This window comes from Strix aluco, chromosome 15, assembly GCF_031877795.1.
Source record: "Strix aluco isolate bStrAlu1 chromosome 15, bStrAlu1.hap1, whole genome shotgun sequence".
NCBI classification, from domain to species: Eukaryota; Metazoa; Chordata; class Aves; order Strigiformes; family Strigidae; genus Strix; species Strix aluco.
This window is the reverse complement of record NC_133945.1, coordinates 5459331-5481756: the sequence shown is the minus strand read 5'-3', so window position 1 is coordinate 5481756 and position 22426 is coordinate 5459331. Positions and strand designations below refer to the sequence as shown.

Here is a 22426-nt window from a genome sequence, read left to right as displayed (position 1 = left end):
CTATGACGAAGACATTTCCTTCTGACTGAAGTAACCAGCATTTTGTAACTTCTACATACCAACATTTAAGTTGGCAGGTTTTCCTCTCAATCTCAATATCGGAGTAATTTTTAACCTGTGTATTCAAACAGCCAAACAGCAGCAGGAAGAGATGTGAAAACAGTCTAAAAACTAGAAAGAAATAATTTAAGTCACATCTATTACTAAGGACTTCAAAGTTTTTGTCATTTTAATAAACCTTCTGAAACACTGGAAATCTTGCTTTTAATCTGTGGCTTCCAAAATAAGTTAGTTCCGTTAGTTTTACTTCCAAAACCTTCTTTCAGATACACTACTTGGAAATAAACCCCACTCCAACAACAAAAGTTGAAGAATTACAAGACAGTAGCCAATACGATTTAGAGTCAGTGACAAAATCCTTAACGTTTGTGTTGTGTTACCACAGTAGAAGATAATGGCACAATTCTACTCTGAAAAGGTACCACAAACATTTCATTTTTGTCAGCTGGGTGATAAGCCAATGCAAGTTAACAGAGATGGGCTTTTTAACTGCCCGAGGTGGAAGCAGAAGGAAGGGAAAACAAGTTGTGGTCTGTCCCCATGAAGGCTGACTGTTCCATTTCATGCAGCATTTACCTTGCAGTACTAGAGCCAAACTGAGCCTAGATACCTGCTTAAGCAGAAGCAGAAGCCAGCAGCTGAGTGACTATCACTTCAAAGATCTTCAATGACATTGCACAACTGCAAATGAAATTTCACTCATGTACTAGAAGCAGGAAATAACTCAGTTTCAGGTGCCAGGAGTAATAGTTGTGGTAAGTGAGCTTTTTAAGTCACAAAATCTCTTCAAGTAAACTCATCTGTGGAGTACCACTTTGCATGGTCATGTTTCAAAACAAAACTGCATTACAGATATTTTCATTTTACTACAAGTCAGGGAGTTTTGCTGTTATGTGTTTCTATATATTTATATCCTTCTTCTGTTTGTATTATTAGAAAAGCACATATGTTTCTTCTCAGTAAAAATTCTGTTTTGGTGATAGTCATTCAACAGAGAACCAAGCAGCTACGGTCAAGTCTGTAACATTATTAAGACTCCCCCTGAAACTGGGAAGCGGAATTATTTGGAATACGATTTGGACTGGCTACTTGTGTTTGCCAGAGGCATGGTCTGCTAGGAGACAGCTTGGCAGCCTACTACGGACAACTTAGAGGATGAGAAGCAAATTAACTGCAAGTCATGTTAATACAATTCAGGCAGATTCAGACAGATTGAGAGTCACCAGAGAAACAAACAGCACCAGCAGTTTGCTAAAACACACAGAACTGCAAAGGAATGAGAACATCTTCAGCTGGCTTAATTCACAATCAGCAAGCGTATCTAAATCTGCTACTTAGCAATATCAACAGGGTAATCTGTTTAAATAAATAGTTTGCTTCATTTTTTCTCATCACAAATTTTCCTTACTACAGATTCCTCAAAACACCAAGTAACGTAACTACATACACAATTTAAGTCTTGTATCAGAATTCTTGCTCTTTAATATAGCTCATTATGTTATTAAATTTACTCAAGATTAATATCCAACACCAAAACACCACTCAGTGAACAACAGGGAGCAAAACTGCGAATGTGCTTGTCAAAGGCACATGTGTTATATATACACCCAGCCTAGAAACAACAAGTAACAGAATCCAGTTCTTTTATAGCTCAACAATAAAAAAAAAATAAATTAAAAAGAGACAACTGTTTATTCTCTTGGTAGACATAAAAAATGGTTTTTACAGTTTTCTGAAGTTCACTTCTGGTAAGAGTTTCTCCTCCTCTTTAATCTGAAACTTCTCCTACTGCAACATGCACTGCCATGGGGCTATTTTGACTAAAACAAAGTTGAAAGCATGCACTATTCAAACAAATTAGGCCAATACAGCTAAGAGAAAAAACTGTTCTGAACTCATATGCAAAAAACCAGCATAACAGATCTGGTTTTGCACAGTAGTGCAAAATAGTGATTATTCTGAATGTGTTAAGATTTTGATGTCAGCCCTACTGCTGGTACCAACTTCCAGCGGGACTTAAATACATACATGCACAGGTAATGAAAACTCATTAATTGTGCACAGCACTTGGAAGTCTGTATCTAAACTCATTACTACCAGATCACCTCCTGAAATATGACACTGGGACCTACCAGCCAGTTTCTCCCTGCCAGGTAGGTTCTAGCTTATATCAATACAAATATATCCCTTTAGAGTTTTCAAAATATGTAGAATGAGATTACTTAAAATCTACAATCTTGAAAACGCATTTTGCAAAAAAACAATAATGTGGTAATCCTCATAACTAGGTATGAAAATAAACAAACATTTTCTTCTGAACTCTTTACAGATCCAGACTAAGCTCTGACCAAACAATTACATCCTCCTCTGAGGCATACAGAGCCCAATAACATGTTTGATTAAACTGCACCTTTCAGGAAGAAAACTAACCTTGAAGTAGGTTTATTAGTTCTACAGAAAAAAACACTCTGAAAGGAACCCCAAGCAAGCTGTAGTTTCACTGCAGCTTAAAAGCTATTACTTCTGCAGATCATCAGTCACACACAACTCCAGGATTTTTTCCTAAATTTCTGCTGCTGGGTACCAGTATATCCTTATTGGAGTGATACAGCTCTGAAGTTACTGATGAAAAGGTGATTCCTTTTATAGAACTGTATAAGGAGGCATTACACCTCAGAAACACATGAAAAAGAAAACACTCAGGGGTACAACTCATCTCAATGAGACGTTACTACTTCTTAAGGGAAGGAGTGAAAGTACCAATTAGGTGAATCCCTGTTGAAACTCTTAACCTAGTGCAAAAAGGAAGTTTGAGAACCAACCAAAATAAGTGGGAACTTCCCAAAATTTTCTTCCGATTTTCCACAAGCTTTGATAGCAGTATTAGGACAAAGGGAATGCATCTCAACAAGAGACTATATAACATCTAATCTACACAACTTCAAGCTCTTGCAAGCCACAATGAACTACATGAAGGCTTCATCTCCCTCATTTGAAAAAGATGAGCTCTCACACCAACAGGAGAGTATTAGGCACAGAGCGTGCTTGCAATGAAGTGCTCATTTCTACGGAAGCAATAGACCATCTGCTTAGCTTTGCTACTGCTTAATGTCGACAACCAACAATCTTAAAACAACAACTCTAATTTAAAAAGAGTTTCTAGATAGTTTGAACGTCTTTTCTGGACTTATTGGACTTTACAAAAAAACATGGTACAACACAAAAGGACAATTCTGCTACTACTGGAAATTACTGTGGCAAGATGATCTGTTCTTTTACCCCCGCCAAGTGATAACTGTTCAAAGAAGAATCCTTCTGCTCTTTGGAGCAGATTTCTAGAAGAACTTCAACCCTGTCAAATGAAAGCTATCCTTGTAGTGTCAGCCAAGAAAACAGGGCCACAATGCCACAGTTACAAGCAAAATTGTTACAGGAAAGGAGTCTGGCAGTGAAAGGAGCAGAGATATATACAGTAGCATAGAAGAGAGGTTTCCTCAGGTTTCCAGATGATCTCAGACAAGTCAAAATCACAAAGCAGGCACTCTAAATAAATCTGAATATGCAAATTGCACAGTCACCACCAATGAAGAATTCAAATCCTTTCTATAGTAAGTTGTATCTTTAATTCACAAAACCTTCTCGGGGACTACTGTACTCCCTATTTCCAAAAATATTCTCAGCTATCAAGAACATGCTATATACTTCCAAGAAAACATGACTATGACTTCAGTAGCTATTGTTTAACTTGTATTGACAGGCTGCTTCTTCCAGAGGATCACATGAAATTCTTTGCTCATGTGTCTATAGGCTGAAGAAGTATTTTGCCTTAATCCCTCTCTGCCAATGAAAAAAACATTTGTCTTGATGTCTTATGGCCCTCTGACATCGAGAATCAGTTATTTTTCATTCCCTTACAAATTGCTTAGGGATAAGGTTTATCCACCACCTTCAGCTTGTGCAAGCACACGCATCATGAGCTGGAGTTACCATGCTCATTTCTGGCACACTTAAGGCAGCTCTTGAAAGAATGAAAAAACTGCAAGTCCAGCTCAAAATTAACAGTATTGGCTTATGATGCCCCAGACGAAATGAATCCCAGTTATTTCTGAGAGCAGGTGAAGGGATCAGATTCTGGTTTTTTATTTTTCTTCTTTTTCTCTCACTAGAAAAAATGCTTATAAAAACATACCACAAGAAAGAAAAACAGAAAAAGCAATGGACTTTTCTTGATTAGTCATTTACTAAAAAAGGATTAGAACAAACCATCGAGGAAGCAAGGTCTTGCCCAACAAAACTGGTCCCAAACCATAAAGGGTCATATGTGCTACACACTGCATATAAACACACTGAACTGAGAAAAATGGACTTCTGAGGCATACTTGAATGAGGTTAACCAGTGATACACATCACTTATTTTAAACACAATGAGTAAGTCTTGGTTTAAAAAGTTCTTCTAGATTTTTTCATGCATTTGTATTTCACACCTCTTTCCTTCCCTTAGGATATATCACTACAGTCACCACCTAGAGAATTTGCTTCCAGCCTTTATACAGTTCTTCAAGGATGATGGCAGCTACATTAAGCCGTTTAGACAAGTTAGAAACATTCACTATTAGGTATAGCAGCTGCCTCACCACTTTTATTGCTGTCCTTCAAATCTTTTAAGCTGTATACATTGTGGTAAACATCAGGGAACAGGAGGTGAAAAAATAAACTAAACCACATTCTCCTTCGGCAGAAATTTCAGTTTCAGAAGAACAAACTCACTGAAGTGTTGCTTTACTTTTCTTAAAAGCTTTCATCACAACTGGAGCATCAATAAGAAAAAAAGCTAAGACACAATCCTGGCTGATAATCCTATTACGACAATAAACTGGGGGATGGGAAGAGGCTGGAAAAGGATGCCAATCCTCAAATGCCTACTAAGGAAAATGGCAAAAATAGAGAATGCTTCTGCTTGTCAGAAGAAAATTCAAGGAGCAAGTAATCTGTTCCAAACTGGAAACACAAATTGTTTGTGTTGAAACATTGAGCTCGCTTGCTCTCTTACGAAGAGAAAATTAAGAGGTAAAGTAAAACACTAAAAAAACCAAACACAATGCTTTTAAGCTTCACCTTGTTCAACAAGAGATGAGAGCCCTGGAAAACACCGATTTTTCTATTTTTATAAGTTGGCCAAGTTTTTTAAACTATTTTCACTTAAGTGCTAGCACCTTCACAGAAGCACCATTTTATCATTTATGCTCTGTCATTAAACAGTCCTACTTTCTCAGTTTCTCCAAACAACTTGTGTATAAGGACTTCTCAAAGCACTAATTTTGCCTTAATCTTTCGGAAATGCATCACCAGTGCTGAGCACAGCACTGCATGTGAGAACAAACTAATGGTTTATGTAACACAGATACTTCCACTATTCTTTCCCAATGTGTTCCTATTCAAATTAACTTTTACTTTACTTCTTGAACATATGCTGAGAAAGTCCAGGTCACCTTCCCGAGCTGGTGAATCCCATTTGCAGTTGGCATCGGGCTAATACTGAAGTCCTTGGAAAATGGAATTTGTCCAAGTGCTGGCCTATTCCACCAGGGGTGGCTTTGTGTAAAATAGACATCACAGAACTTCCCCCACTGTACATACTCCATCAGATGAAGACCTCAGGCAAGTCCCTTTGCTTTGGGGTAATTCAACCTGAGTTAGTTCACATAGAAAATCAGTAGTCTCACCACATAACTGTGTAGTGGCTAGGAAAAATCTGCTCCTAAGAACTTAGATATTGTAAGTTTATAGAAATAAGCCAGATAATTAGAATTTGTCACTCCTCCCACAAATTTCAAAGAAAAACAAGTGAAAGATAAGCTGATTTGCTTTCTGTGCAGACCAATTTGCTCCACACAACAAATATGGCTGATTCAGAGGCTGGAGACAGCTATATGTACTTTCACATGCTATGATCTTCACTCAGAATACAAGCATCTCTTCCTTAAGCAAAGGGATCCCCTTCCCTCCAGAGAGAACGCTTGTTATGTTTATTTTAAAAATTAAAAACTAACTATACAGTACCCCACAACGATGTCAGCATTTCTTCAGAGAACATAGCATACACTTATGTCAGGCAATGCAATTTTTACCACAATTCCTAACACACCAACAAATTAACATCTGCATGTAATAAACTACAACGACAATGACTAGTAATGTATGAATAGATAAAATAGAAGAGATAAAACATTGTATTTTTCTACATATCAGAATATAGTGGGTTTGCCATCAAAATTTCAGTAAGGAACTGTACCAAAGTAACACAGACAAGAGATGAGGCACACTGCTATCCAACTGAAAGACAGGAGGAGCAGCAACTGAAATGCTTCTCTAAGCTCACACCTGGAAAATGAACTAAAAAGCAATGACTATGTCGAGCAGGGACCAGAGCTGTGCCCCAAGACAGAGGCAGATACTCCCAGGTGTATATATTCCCTGGCCCGATCTGCAATGGCCACCGAATTAGACTTCTTGCCCAGACACTGCCCTTCCCTTTCACAGAATTTATATTAGCTTGGCAAGCTATGTGAAATTTGATGTTTTCAGACCAGTTCCTCTATATTGGAAAAACATTCACTACACAGCTGTCGACAGTGGTCCTTGACAAAAGGACCAATTGCTACTCCTCTCCCTTCAATCTACAAATACTTCTCCGACAGTTTTCACATTGCTTTAGAAGATATTGTTGTCTGGCAGCTAAACTGAGATCCTGAACAGAAGTAATCATCTGCTTCCTTTCTGCAGGATTATGCTACTCTCTTCTAATTCACTCTGCTAAGATAGTATCAAACTTTTAACTTCACGGTTATTTTTTTTTTTTCAAAAAGTGCTTTAATTTTTGATTACATGAGAAACACTGTTTCAGTAATCTTCCTTTCATGGTATCACTGGTGACTGAAACAGGTAACTCAGACTCAAGAAGGTACATTCTTTAGTTCTGCTACAGAGAAGAATCTACTACATTTTCTAAATACCTGTATGGAGAAAAACAAGTGTAACAAATAGAATATATTAAATGACATGTACATACTTTAGTCATTGCTCCTGTCTGTGCTGTGTTCAGTCCGGTGTGACCAGCCATCTGTGGAGATACTTGGGTTAAAGTCTCTGCCAGCACACTGCCTGCATTCCCCTGCATGGCAGGGGCAGAATATTGCATTCCTGCTCCCCTTCCTCTTCCAGCTGCCCCAAGAGATCCATTCATTACCTGCCCTTGTCCTTGCTGAGGCTGATTCATTAAACTGTGACCAGAATTACTGTTGAGAAGGTTCTGGTGTGTCTGACTGAAATTAGTATTCATACATATCCCAGGTCCAGTCTGTGATGTTGCAGGGCTGCTCGTCACCATCCCCACTTGTTTTTGTGCTTGAGAGTTCAGAGTTTGTGATGCAGGTGTGGTAGGTCCGGAGGTGCTGGCTGCTTGCTTTGCCAGGCCTGAAGCAGAAGAGTCTCCCTGGTTTAAAGGGCTCTTACCAATAGCACCCAGATTACCGATATTAGCACTGTTCGGCTGCCCTTGAACTTGACTACCAACTCCCTGCTGGACAGGGCTATTTGAGTTCACATTTCCAATTCCTGGGTTTAAGGAAGAGCCACTGCCTCCCCTTAGAAGTTCAGAAAGTTGTTTATGTTTGGAAGCTGCATCGGGGACAAGGTTCCCACTGCTGTTTAAAAGGCCCAACTCGCCATTGGGGATCAGCTCATCAGGAAGATCATTTTCCAAGTCAAACAAAGATCCAAAATCTACAAGTTAAAACAGAAACACAGGTGAGAAAAGCATGACAAACAAGTAACTAAAATATTCATCTACGCTATTTTGTACTAGTCTTAAACAATGACATGCATTAAGGTACATCTTTACCCGAAACTCAATTATTGCCAGCAAGCGAGCGAGGGTCCCCGCGACATGAACTCCAAAGCCTTTCAGAAAGCACAGCTGTCAACACATACTGTGCACATACAACCATACGGTGTAGAGCACTGACCCGTAAGTAGTTTCTTCGCAAGCCTTTTGGCAAAACATCGTACCAAGCTTAAGAAACGAAGGTGGCATGAATACGATGATCTAACCTAACTCCTAAATTTCTATTGTTTTGGCTAAAAGAAGGCGGCAGAAATAGCAGGAGATTTTGCTTCCTTTTGATTTACTCCCCCAAAAGAACAATTCCGTCAACTTCTCTGACCTCCTATGTAATCCCAAATCACTGCGTTTCACCCAGCAATCATACCTCAACCTTGTAATTTATGTTTGCACACAGCCAAAGAACATCCTCCAGCTAGGCTTTGAAGCTTGATCAAAACCCTACTTCTTCAGTGGTTTGATTCCAGTCTTGCATATAAACACATTCAATATCAGTTTCTAGTCATTGATTTGTATCATGATCCACTACCTCAGAAGATCCCAAAAGGCACTCAGCATTTTCTCCTCGTAATGCCTCTTGAATCAAGTCACTTCTTGATCTTTGAATAGCTCCAATAATTCAAATTGCTCTAGGTGCCCAGCCCTCATTTATCATGCCCAATATTGACACAGGTAATCCACACGCTCTCCAGATGAACAAAATAAATCAATCAAATCTTCATTAAGCCCCTTGAAGGAACTGCTCTGCCTGGCTGGAACATCCAGACCAATAGAGTGGTGGGTGGGTTTTTTTTGTTTTGCCTTTTAAAAACGAGCAACTGAGGCTCACTAAAATATTTTATTGCACATCATAAGCGGTGTCTGTATAACAATGTGATTTTGGTATGTAACTAAAAATAGAAAGCTACTTGACCATATACAGGTACTTCCATGTGAAAATAAAAGTTATATATTTGAACACATAAGGATAAGTGCATACAGCAACATTAATAAACATGTAAGCAGACTAGCCTCAATTCATCAGAGTAGCTGTTCAAACATGCAGCATGTGTCAGAGAAGTTTTCCAGTCCAAGGATGTGACCTAAACCAACCATTTTTTTACTGCAGCATAACAGAAATGCATGAAAACTTCATTTCGTCCCCACAAAGCCAGCCTTGAAAAACCCTAGTCCCTCCCAGCGAACGGACAAACCAACCACATTTTTCCAGGTTCGAGCAAAGAAGTTCTTTTCTGAAGAAGGGCATCCCAAAAGCTTCATTGTTTTAAAGTTTAATCCACTCTTCAACCACAAAAAGTTGCTGCAAGACTCAGGTTGCAAAAGCGGCGTAAGACCGTTCAGAAAGTGACAGCCTGGATCACACTAACTGCATTGAAAAGAAGCAACAAAAACCAAACACCACATAACCTGTATCACAAAGCTAGGATGCATTACCAACACATCTCAGTACATTTAAATACAACATATTTCATCAGCATTTGAATTTTCCTTTCAACCTAACTGAAGAAAAATTAATAAAAATTTTCAGATGTGTTGAAATGACCAGTGAATTACATAAACAGTCACAGTAATGTACAGAAATGTTCAATTCTGCCTGTTTTGAGGCACTCAGCAGCCTGTCCTTTAGGGCCTACATCTTGCCATCATTACCTAGTGAAGTCAACAAGCTCTGGAGAATCCTTCCAGGCTTGCACAATGCTGGCCAGGACACACAGCTCAGGAGCAGACCTCCAATTCCCTTTCAAGCAGGGAAGTAACTAGCATTTTTGTTAGCTAGGTTCATTACAGTATTTTTAATTTCTCTCTTACTTGCTGCTTTTCCCTTCAGTTGTTTAGTTCACCTTCTCAGCTTGTCTTTCACAGAAATTCCTGCTGTACCTTCAACTACGTTGCTTTCAGCGAGCGCTTCATCTCTCCTCTTTTCCACACAACCACTTCACACTCGCCACGCTACAGTTTGTATCTCTTCCTATATATTTTGATTCTACCTTCCTTCTTCCAAGATTTCACTATTTTTAACCTTCCATCCATCTCTAACCCCACTCTGATGAAAAGCCCCTCACCTGTTTTCGGTGCCAGGCCCCGGTGCCGGGGTCCCTGCAGCGCAGCCCCTCTGCGGCTGCAGCCTGGAGCACAACCACAGCCATCTGCCCGCGCTCGCCAAGGCCGGTCACACAGGGGCTGTGGCTGAAGCTTCGTCTTTGTTAAGCTGCCCTCATCATCCCAGCTTGCTGGGAAGTTCAAGGTTTACAGCGCTTGTTCAGACAACTTTTGTAAATCCCAAGAAACGTTGTTTTTCCAAGCTTCTGCACCAAAACCGTTAACATTTCATGAACTAAAGATGCGTGTGCATGCAGGGCCAGGGGCAGAGGAAAAGTGACAAAATGTGGAGGGGGAAGATGTTAGTGTGGGTTAAAAAAAAGTAGCTTTTTTCCAGTTGTATTTCAAAATGCAATGCTGGAATGGAAGTGCTCAAATTTTTCTTGTTTGGCTGGCTGGACTCTTAAAAGTCTTGCCAGAGCCAAGGACTAGAAATGTTTTTGCAGTTTACAAAAAAAGTGAAGAAAGCATTTGGGAATACCGCCTCTTAAAACCTAAAATAATCTACCACTCTTAAGGTCCTGTAAGAAGGCTATACATTAAGGTTAGGCATGGAAAGTTTACAGATCTGCCAGCAGGCAAATAAAAAGCAGGTAAACAGCTTAGCACAGTGGCCATGTAAAAATTTACTGAGTATTCAAACGTTCAGGCAATGATTATTCTTCCTGCTTTCATATTTTAATCAGCCATGTACGTTAAAAACATCAACACAAGGCACATTTTACAACAGTTATAAAATACAACAGAAAACAAAAGTCTGCTTGAGCATGTCTGCAACAAATCCATAAAGATAAGATATTGTCTTGGCAGTTAAAAAAAATAAATATATTTACACACATATAAAAATCTGCCACAATAAGAACGCAGCCCATTTCTACTGGAAGCAAAATAAAAACTAACCTCACTCCCCCCCATCCTCACGAGAAGAAGATAACTGATCCCATTCTCTATGCTTCAACTATTTCTCAAAGTCCATGGCAGCTACCAAGAGTCTAAAAACCAAGAGATGCCTTTGCCTTTACATAGTTATCCGAAGCAATGCTCAAAAAACACCTACGCTGAGGAGTCCCACTCCAATTACCAAGCTCTGTACCTGCTCCATCTCTCAAACCTGCCGCTTACCTAGCATGCAACAAAACAGAAGTGGTCTTTATTTTAAAGGAGGATAGATTCCCTTAACTCGGAAGGCACATATGCCTAATTTCAGCGCTCAGGAAGCAGTAGAGCTGACTACGGCTGCGGAGATCCACCTCGTAGCAGCTCATCTCTAACACAGCACTTCCGATTCTAAACCTCACACCTTTCATTACCTCTCTTACATAAACCGAATGTCCTCTTAACGGGAGAGCGCCAAAAACCAGAGACAACATATCTCTTAGAAGGGATGGAAAAGCACTAGGCAACTACAACACCCTCACTCTTTCCAAAGGGCTCTTTTTCCAATTTGAGAATTTTGCATTCTTTGAGCAGCTATTTTCACACATACAAGATAACCACACTTGAGACACATTCTTTCCTAATTTCAGTTTTGTGAGCTTAAATGTCACAGTTTTCTGCCTTCCTGGACAACACTTTCAGCAATCAGAATAAAAAAAGATGTTCTGTTTCCTTCCAAGCCTTCTCAGAAGAAAAAACTGTGCTGCATTCTCAAGGCAGAACATTTTCATCTGTATGACTACTTGCAACTGTTATCAGGAGACGCTTTCTTAACATACATATTCAATCAATTAACTTGTTTCAATATCACCATTTTTTTTCGCTTTTAGCTCAGCCTGGAGAGGTGACAAACATCCTAAGGTATTTCTTTACGTGATTTATTATCTCAAACATATCACACAGCAAGAAGAAGGAGAAATATCAAATTCAGTTTCATTTTTTACAGCGTAATCTCCACTTGAAATGTGATTGGGAGTTTTCCCGTCACAAACTCTGACGGCCCATCCACGGAGCAGACGCTGAAGTCGCAGTGCAGGCCCAGTACACAAGCAGTATTTCCACCATGCCTTTCTTTCATGCCAACATAGCTGTTACATTTCACTGAGCCCAATTTTGTTTTGTAAGGCTTCTTTCAATCATGCCAGACCCCAGCAGACAAAGCCTCAACAGTTCAGAGCTCCAGTCATTCCCTAAAATTCAATGTCAGGTAACTCAACTCAATAGACATACTGTTTGGTGCAGGCAGCAATTACCACATCCATTCCAACCTCCTTTTGAGGTTTGAGGATTCTATAATTTATTGTTTCATAAAAGACAATTAGCACATTTAATGTTTCAGAGCAATTAAACAATGCCTTCATAGAAAAAATATAATTTCCAGTAAGGAAACTTTAAATTAGCGTTTTAACCTAATCAGACGCACAGAAAGATTGCAAACTGACATGCATCTGACCTTGACCTTCAGAAGAGGAGCATCACTTTTTCACAAGATGTTTAACAGCCAGGTTGAGAAAGACAGCAGTGAGGAACCTGGCTGGGCCAAGAAGACCCTAACAGCTGGGTGGAGGGGGAAAATGAGAGATCCAATAGCAGGCATCTGGATGAGTTACGGCTTGCATAATAAGAGATTTGCATATTTAACTAAACTTCTTTCTGTCTGCTCTTTTGAACTACTTGCATTTGGGATGAGAAAGACAGTTTGGTTTGCTCATTCCCACATCAGTGGACTGGTCAAAATTCAAATATATCGATGCACAGAAACAAGTCTCACCTTTAGGCATTCTAGGTACTTGCCCCTAGGAAACTCATTGCAATAATTCTCGCAGTGCTCTCTTGCTTACAGACTCACAGGCGCTCAGGTTGGAAAGGACATCAGGAGGTCTGCAGCCCAGCCCCTCAGTCGCTTCTCAAAGGGCATGTGCTCCAGCCCCCCGACCTCCTTGGTAGCCCTTCACTTCCAGCTCCTCCATCATCTTACCAGTGCTGGAAAGGGAGGCTGACCCAGCTGTAGTTGCCTGTACTGTCCTTTCACAGTCTTTCCTGAAAATTAGTTTGACACTTGGCTTCTTTTGCTTTCCCGTAGCTGGGATTTTAGGGGTCGGGGGATTGAGAAGGTGGCATTCATTCTACCACACTTCCTTTGCAACTTGACTTCTGGCAAAGCATGATCCTCTGTAAGACGAATACCGTTCAGGGTACAAACATGCAACTAAGGAGCAGCACAGTTCCTAAAATCAATTACATTAGATCCATTTCGTGCAACCCAATAACCAAAAGGGACACTATCAGCTTAGAATCTAGTTAAGTTAAAGTAGCTTCAAGCTCCTAAAATCTCCCCCAATCCATTTTTGTAAGACTTCAGCAACGAAGTGACTTTTCCAAACTGAAGCTTGTTACACAGAGCTAACAAATCAAGAAGCTAATGAAAAAGAAGCAGTTGTCTTCTAACCTCTACTGCAATACTCCCAGTATTATTGATTCAGTTTTAAAAATGCTCCTGACACCAGCCCAAACGCCAGACACACAAGGATGGGGAAAATGCACATATCTATATCCCCTATACCACAACTAATGCGTGTGGTAACAACTACCTGATACATGAAAGACCAACTGTTCTGGCCCCGGCTTCTCACCTCCCTGAAAAAAGAACGGTATAAACCGAGATCCTTCCTTGATTATATCTAGTTTAGTTCCTAGCCTCTCTTTCCCCTTGCACATTGTGTATCACCATGTCATAACCTCAAGTTTCTCTCTACTGTACTTACCCAAATTGTCTCTGCCATCTCTCTTTTGCTGTGCTGTAATGAAAATACAATCTGAGTTGAAGGTCCAGAAAAACCTAATATACTAGCTTCTTTCAGGAATAATCCCTGTTTTCAGATCTACTTCCACTATTCTTCCATTAAAAAAATTTTAAAAATCACAGATTACTTGAATGTTCCACTATTAAAAACAAGGTAGTATACAAGGACACATTAAATGCACCTGGCACCAAAGTTAATACACAGAAACAAATATGAAACATGCATTCAGATAAGAAGCTAGTCTCTTATCCCTTCCCAGATGCCTGAGGGGAATAAAACCAAAATAACCCCCAAAATGTGTGGCAGAAGCAGCCCGACAAGAGTGCTCTGTTCTTGGAAGCACTCGATGGCAAATGATGGTTTTCACTATTTTGACACTATTGCTCTTGTGAGTAACTTTCAATCCTACCCAGTAATATCAACAACACGAACATGACTATTGTCACATGGCATGTGGCAATCAGGCTACACACGCTTACTGACCAAAAGGCTTCAGTAATTTTCTTTGCTCTAAGAGCAGAAATCTGGACAGAAGGAAGAGGAGGAAAGCAATCTGCGTATAGACTGGGAGATCACCGCACCGGTAACATCAGCTTCTCGTTCACAAGATCATCCTGATGAAGATTAAATATTTTAGGGTTCCTGGAGCACATTAACAGAAGCGAGATCTCCTTCCCTTCCTATCACAGATGCACACATCTTTTCTGTTGCCCTATTTTAACAGCTGACAAAACATAAGTTCAGGATGACCCTTTTAAGAGGAATCACCTGAGAATCCAGTAATTAATAGTGGTCAGTTGCTTAAGGCAGCATGAAATGCAGAGTCTGTACCAAAACAGAACATTTTCATGTGAATGCCTCCAGCTAGCTCACACGACTGACAGGTCCACTGACAGATCCACTGCTTCACGTTAAGGCTGTGCTACCCTCACTGCACATCTGGAAAAAACATCAGCTGATAACGTACAAAGACGTGAATTATCTTGACAAAGAAACTTTAACTGTGACCTTCTCTGGCCACAGACTTCTTATTAAATACACAGCTCAACACAAGGTGTTTCAGATTTTATATTGTTCAGTCCTCCACCCTCCCCACAATGACTGACAGCATCGGCAGCAAGAACTCCACGCTCAGTACTGCCTTCTAGCTCAGGCTGCTTCCAACACTCCCTTCAGCTACACACGTCCTTCTCTGAAGGCTCCCACCTTTATGCACCTTCTGTAACCGAAGCACAGAATGGGCCTATTTCTGTGGAGACTAAAATAGCAATGATTAATACGTACTTGAAGTAATATTATGAAACAAACCAACAGAAGTGTTACGCAAGATTACTAGGAAACAGGCAAGTTTTGGGTCTGCTTTATGACGTATAATAGCTGCAAAAATCGTGTTTCCGTTCTCTTTGTTTTAATGCCACTTTTTCCTCCCTATTTCTGATACCAAATTATAAGCGAAGGGTAGTCTGCACGGCAACTCAAATTCGGCTGTGCAAGAACAGACAACGCAAAATGTGCGTAAGGAAGCAACAGCAAACGTGCTTGAAACTAATGGTTTTTCACTCTAAAAAAACTTCCAACCATAACTGACTGAACACAAAAAACCCAATGCCCTCACAAATCTATTTCACTTTAAAGCATTAATTTCAGTGAGATGAGGCTGTTCTGAATCATTCTCATTAATACTTTCCTTAAAGGAGTTTATGAACCTTAAGAAAAAAACTTCACAGCTACTATAAAACAGATTTACATGCAGTACTTACTGAATTCAAGTCTCTCGGTAATTTCCACGTTTCTTTGCTCCATTAGATGAAACTCTACAGGAGATGACACAGAAGCTATGTCACCACCAACACCCACTAAAACAGCTATCAAAGTACCGGCAGCCGTAAAGTTGGGCAGAGTGAGAGAGCAGCTCGTGCTCTTCAGGTGTGACACACGGACAGGGGTTGGAATTGAATATTCCATTTTCCTTCTCACTGTGCAACAGAAAGTAGCTAGCTCCGATCTCTGCCTCAGAGGTGTCCAACAGCAGCAACGAAATAATGTCTACCTGTGAGACTGGGAGGCACGTCACCCAGAAAGAGCGAGTCATTTTGACAACGCTGTCTTCCTGAGGAAGTTCCCCCAGCATTAAAGATGACCCTCAGGGAGGCAGGAAATTATTTTACAGACTTATATATGTATAAAGAAAAATATATATACACTCACATGAAGTTATTGCAAATAAAAGACACTGTATTTATCCAATGTTCCAAATAAGCTCTTTATTTCTCAACGGTGATAAATGAGAAAAGAGGAAAGGCAAGATGAAGTGAAGCTTTTGAAGAGTGTATGTTAAGAGATTTAGATTCTAAGTTATGATTGCCAATTACCAGTGATAATAGAAGTTTCAGTTTTCTTTTGATTCACACTATGATTCTGCATGATATTTGATAGTATTTGTTGAGACATCTCTATTAAAGAGAGTTTTCCAAATAAAAGATTTAGGTTCTCTCTGTATCTTAGACATCTGAGAAGACAGATGGAAAACATAACATATGTTAAAAGGAAGATTTACAAAGCAAAAATTCTTGAAAGTGTAAACCAAATTAGGGTGGAAGTGTCAGATTTCTAAGCTATCCCACATGCTTTTTCATTGTGTAAGAACAAACCCCAGAATTTTTCAAACCCTGTTTTTCAACTACCCCCTCCACACTGATTTCACACTAACATTTCGCTAAGAGTGAGATTTTTGTTCATGTTCTTCTCTATTAGGAAGTAACAACAGAGAGCAAAATCTCTAATAAAAATAAACACCAAGAATAGGTGGACTTTTTGAACGTGAAGTTGCAGATATATTAGCAAAACACAGCATGTTGCTGTAGAAATAATTAATGGCACCGGACTATGACTCCAAGGAACATTCAGCCAGAATAGAAAGTGAATAATCTGCAACAGAAAATTGGGAATCATTTCACAAACTATCAAGAGATCTCTGGGGTCCAACAAAGACTGACCCTCCTGAGCACAGCCTTTATTCCTGCCTGCTGTTGGCAGGGCTTCTCCAGGAGCTCTATGCTACGGCACGAGACAGCATTTACCGAGTTAATTTTAAGTCATGGGCTGGGGTTGGGGGGTGGGGGGACAATCAATTTGATAAACTCCCAAGTACATATGCAATTACCAAAGTATGAATTTCAAAAGAGGAATGGGCACAACTGTAGGGCTGTGGACTGTCACATAAAATCAAGCTGGCAGATCACCTGCTCAACTTTTCATCTCACACAGATGTTAGTGTCAAAGTCCTTGGAAAAAATCTATAAAAAATCCAAACAATGAGAAAGTACACAATAACCTGCTATCAGCAATGCTTCATGAATTTGTAAGAATTAGCTGCGCTGGACTCAATAAATGAGCCAATTTCCAATCTCACAAATCTCCTGTCCCAGATTACAACTGCAGGCATAAAGTTATGCAGGTCAGTCACTTAAGGTGCAAAAAAAAAAAAAAAAAAAAAAAAATCAGCTCGTATCAAACTTAACACAACATTTTTGCTTGGCATAATCGTCTCCTATCCACCACCTCCATCATTACACATATATGGTAAATCTTAGAAACAATATAGCCATGAAATACCACACTGCATGTTTTCCCACCCCAGCTAGTTATGGTGCAAGTACCACAAAACCAAGGACACTCCTGTGAAATAATTACAACTATACGCACTCCATCACCCACACCTTTTCAGAAGCATCGTTTCTTCCCCCAATTCTCTGCTTATAAATCCAACTCTGATCACTTAATGGAGTTACGCTTTTTCTTATTCCAGGGCGAGATGGATAAAGCATGTGTATAAAAGCAATTCTTACTGTCACAGCACGCAAATGACACTCAAGTTTTGCACATATCATATAAAACAAGAGCAGACCGATTAAACAGGCTTCCATGAAACTTTTCAGCCGTGCAGGAATGAACCCCTCTAAAATATACATACTAATGCTTTCATGCGCACAGACAAAATCTGGTTTTAGATCACCGAGACGTCAGTCCATCTGAAGTCTCAGCTAAGTATGTGAACATAAGCTGAGAAAGCCTTGCTGTCTGTCCTTAAGCTACTTTGTTTTAAAGGTAGTCTACCTCTTTTAAAACTAAAAACTAAACCCACTGAAATGCACCTATCTGGTTTTTGGCAGGAGAGTAAGATGAAATCAGGCTGCGTATCGACACAAACTCCCTCCTGCGAAGTTCTGTAGCTCGCTGGGAGTTAGCCAGAGATCTACTTATCTTGGCACGTACAAAGGCTCGTGCGACAAGGCCAGTCTTTCCCCAATCTTAAAATACAGGCACTGCGATGCTAACACACCGGGCTGTAGGAGAACGTGAACGACCAGCGATCTCAGCCTGCAGCTTTTGCAGCAGCAGCCATACTGCTTAATATGTTTATGATCTGAAGTTGTGGAGAAAAAAAACCCCAAAACCACACACACGAGAAAGCATGGGGTGAAAATCCAGCTCTAATAGACTTTTGAAGCTGCTCATCTCACCTTCCTTCCAACTTCACCTACTTCAGGAATTCATTAACTCGTAACACTGTTAAGGACACCCTCTGCTTTGGCCCAAATTATGATGTGTTGTTGCTGGAACTAGCATTGTTCTACAACAGCAGAAGGCTGCAGGGTACATAACAAACACAGAGGCGTTAACTTGCAGTGCAACACAGCCCACCGGTGGCCCAGCTACCTGCAGAACCACCGTGAAGGGGCACCTGAAGAGCGCCGGCTCTGCTGCTCCTCCATTCGAGCACCTTTTTTGCAAACTGTGCGCAGAGTTCAGACCAAGACCAGCTCAACAACGCTGCCAGTTCACTGTATATTCTGTCGCCGGACCAATGCCAGCAATGTACAAAATATTCATGATACTCAACGTTAAAATACTACGCTGCCATAACCAAAGTTACTGTTATTCTACTTTTCATATGAGTGCCTTGTTTATTCTGCAGCACGCTTAGGTGACAATGCCTCGTAACAGTTATGGACGAGACAAATGCTTAGGTGTGAAAAATACCATGTACCTAATAAAGCGGTAATTAGACAAAAGCACTACTCCTACCTGGCTAGACAAGGAAAAATCTTTCCCATGGACATTTTACCATACGAGCTGGCTTGTTCAATGCTGCACAGCAACGGCACGCTCAATTAACAGCCACGAGTCTCAACCTTCCTTACTGATACAAAGAGCAACAAGGCAACTGCAAAATGGGACTATCTTGAAACTTAACGATGGTCACGCTACACATTTCTGTTATCCTTTCATCTCTACTCCCTTCTCCAAGACATTTGATTTAGCTGCTTAAGTTTAACAGGAAAGGTCATATTTTCAGAATGTAAGTAGACCAATTTCAATTGCACAAACTTTGCTCTGGTAAGCTGAGGAGCTATTTTTATCAGAAAGATTAAAGGCAGCTAAAATTTACCCTGACAAAAGGAGTTGCTTAACATCACCGCATCAAAGCATAAAGCAAAATATAAACAAGGACGAGCAGTTGCTTTCTGCCAAACATTCAGGCCTGCCATCGGACCCTTCGCCACCTCACCGCTACGCTCAGTTACAAGCATTTGCACGCTCGGAGCCTTGCTGTTCAGCAACAGAACTGCACAACCGGGCCTAACGCAACGTCTTTTAAAGCACGTCCCAATCACGCAAGCTGCAGCATCAAACAGCGCGGGTTTACAACTGCAATTACAATTCTGTTAACCAATACACAACTTACTGCTCGTTCAGGGCGCAAGCCTCAAACCCGTCTCCCCAAGCACCTCTGGTCACAAAGGCAACTTTCCAGGTTGCATCGTAACTTTTTCATTTAAGCCTCAGTGCAAGGGAGCAGCCCGGTTTAGGTTCAGGAGCAAGTATTTGATAGCAATCGCTACTCAAACTACGTGCATTGCCTGCTACAACGCACAGAAACGTTCAGCAATCTTTCAACAAGCAACATTAGCTGCTGGCAACAAACCTGAAGAGATTTATAAGAAGCACTTCTAAGCGCGCAAACATTACCTGCACTCTCAAGCAGAGAGGTGTTTTTGCCTGAAGAACACCGGGATGACAACAGTACGCTACGGACACACTCCTACTTGGTCAAAATCCAACCTGGGGTTTGCCGTCCCTGGTGACCAAAGGCCCCCTCAGCTGTGCAAAACTTTATGCAGATGCTGGAGTTTACATATCTAGCACTGCACAGAGCTCACCGAGACGCATTAGAACTTGCTGAACAGGATGTAATTATGTCTGAAGCATTCCAGAACAGACCAAGTGAACTTCAAAAAAGAAAGAGAAAAAAAGACACGCTTCAAACATCTTTCACTAGCTACCAGCAGTCTAAAATGTCTAGCTCAAGAATTAAAGAAAAACCGTGCTTTTCCTGAGTTATTATGGTGCATTTCATAGCAACTTGCGTATCAGCCTTCTGTATGATATTCCACCGCTTCCTTGAAACAGATTAACGTAGTTCAATCACAAGACCTCACCTAGATATTCTCTGCCAATTCTTACTCTCAATACCGTTTCTTTTTGGCATGTTTCATTTATTTGTAGGCTGAGAAGAAAAAGATTCCATAAAAAAAAACCCCAAAGGACTGAAGTATCTAAGCTATTGCCAAATGCAGATTAAGCAAACCAAAAAAACCCACAGAATTTATCAGCTCAATTATAGTTGGTTTTTTTTCAGTCTATAAAAACACAGCAGGCATAGCATGATTAACTTATCACTGTCCCTTCAACAAGATTCATGAATCTCTGAAAACAGAAATGCAAGTCCAACACACTTTGAGTTCCTATAAAACCACTGTTTCAGCGATCAGAACAGTTGGAACATTGAAAGACATCAGTACACACACACACACATGCTCTTATGCACACACGTGCGTGTTTACAACGGGCACGCACTTGCTGGAAATGAGAAATTTTGACGTGTTTTATTACCTACAAACAATTGAAAAAAAGCACGCTGAAGACACCACGCGACATACAGACAAGTCACAGTGACTGCCAGCCTGCTGGGCATTTCATCACACCAGCAACCCCACAACTTAAATTATTATCTGCAATTTATTTCTTTTTTAAGGAAAAATGCTCGCAACAGTTCAAGCCAAGCGCCTTAAACCAGGGTCACAGATGGGGATAAAAAAAGGCAAAATCTTAATATGTTATTAGGGAGTTTTTATGCCTTAATGTGTCGCACGCAGGGGCACGGTGGAAGAGGCTGCCTGCGTAGGGCTCTTAGTTGTGGACGATACAGGGGTTTTAAGGAGCAGACAGAAATGCCGACCACCCCCTCCAGAAGCAGGGTGGTGGGTGTTTCTGATAGCTGGGTTTTTCTCCTTCCCTACCCGCACCCCGCTCACCTGGGCACCCCTAGCATCCAAGCCGAGGCGGATCCCTCCATCCCTTCACCACTAAAACGAAGCGGTGGTCGATGATGGAGGAAAGGGAAATTCAACTCAAAAGGCCTTACCCGTCTCTCCCTACCGCTACTTATAGTCGGGACGGTACTTGGCGTGCGGGTCCCACCCCGGTAACTTCGACTGAAGGAGGCCTAACCGCTCCGGGAGGGATCCGTCCCCCCTTTCCCGGCACCTCGCCAGGCCGGTTCCCACCCCCGCCGGGAACCGGGGCAGGGCGGGCGGTTACACTCCCCCCCCCCCCGCCCGCCCTCCTCCGGCGGGGCGGTCGGGCCCGGCAACCGCCGGGCCCGACCGCCCCGCCGGAGGAGGGCGGGCGGGGGGGGGGGGGGGGGTAAACCGCCGGTAAGGCCCGCCCGCCCCCGCACCGCCCCGCAGGCCTTACCTGTGCTATCGCTGGCGGAGAAGCCCGGCGAGTTGAGCTTGGCTCGCTTGGGGTTGGGCGGCCCGTCGAGTAAGTTCTCCGCCATGGTAGCCGGCTGGGCCGTCCGAGGAGAGGCCGCCGAGCCGGTAATCGTTGGAGAGGGGGGGGGAGCCTGAGGGGGGGCGAATCTCTCTCTCCCCGTTCCTCCAACGGGGAACCCACCGCCGAGCAACAGCGCCGCTCAGTGCCCGACCGGCGGCGGCCCCCGTTCCCCCATACCCGGGCCGGGCCGCCGCCGCCGCAGCAGGCCGCAGGGGAGGAGGGTTCGGGGCGGGGTGGGGAAGAGCCCAGCGCCCCCTCCCTGCCGGCCTCGCTCCTCCCGGCCTCTTCCCCCCGCCCGGCCGCCGCCGAGGAGGTGCCCGGATGGCGGCTCAGGCAGTCACTGGGGGAGCATAGCGCCCCCCCACACGCTCCCCTCTGCCTCGCCCCGTCCCCTCCCCTCCGCGCCGGGGGGTTCGCCCCGGCCCCGCGGCGGCCCCCGCCCGCCGCCCCCGCCCGCGGCCGAACCGCGGCCGAGGTAGGGGAGGGGGGGGGGGGGGCGGGGGGGGAAGAGGAGGGAGGGGGGAAGAAAAAAAAAAATTCGAAAAATCACAAAAAACCGGAAAAAACCCGAAAACACCCAAAAAACGCCCCAAAACAATGAGCGCGGCGCGGCGGCGGCCGCGGCTCCCGGTCCCGGCGGCGGCGTTCGGTTGGCTCCGGCCGGCTCTGCCCCGCTGCCCCGAGCCCCTCTGCCCGTCGGCGGCGCTCCGCGCGGCTGCCCGTG

The 22426-nt window shown here is 42.3% G+C and overlaps 1 protein-coding gene across 5 annotated transcripts in view; it reads right to left on the bottom strand.

Moving 5' to 3' along the window:
• The window catches only part of CREBBP (CREB binding lysine acetyltransferase), a 97848-nt gene extending 75688 nt beyond the window's left edge, over positions 1-22160 (bottom strand). For 2 of the 5 annotated variants that reach the window (XM_074841433.1, XM_074841434.1), the window contains exons 1-2: positions 21622-22160; positions 7130-7842 (exon numbers count right to left, since the gene is read on the bottom strand). In XM_074841433.1, the coding sequence (XP_074697534.1) occupies positions 7130-7842; positions 21622-21706 (798 nt within the window). In that variant the 5' untranslated portion in view covers positions 21707-22160. The remainder of the gene's footprint in view (positions 1-7129; positions 7843-21621) is intronic. The other 3 variants (XM_074841435.1, XM_074841432.1, XM_074841436.1) reach the window with 3 other exon arrangements.
• Positions 22161-22426: the final 266 nt, after the last annotated feature.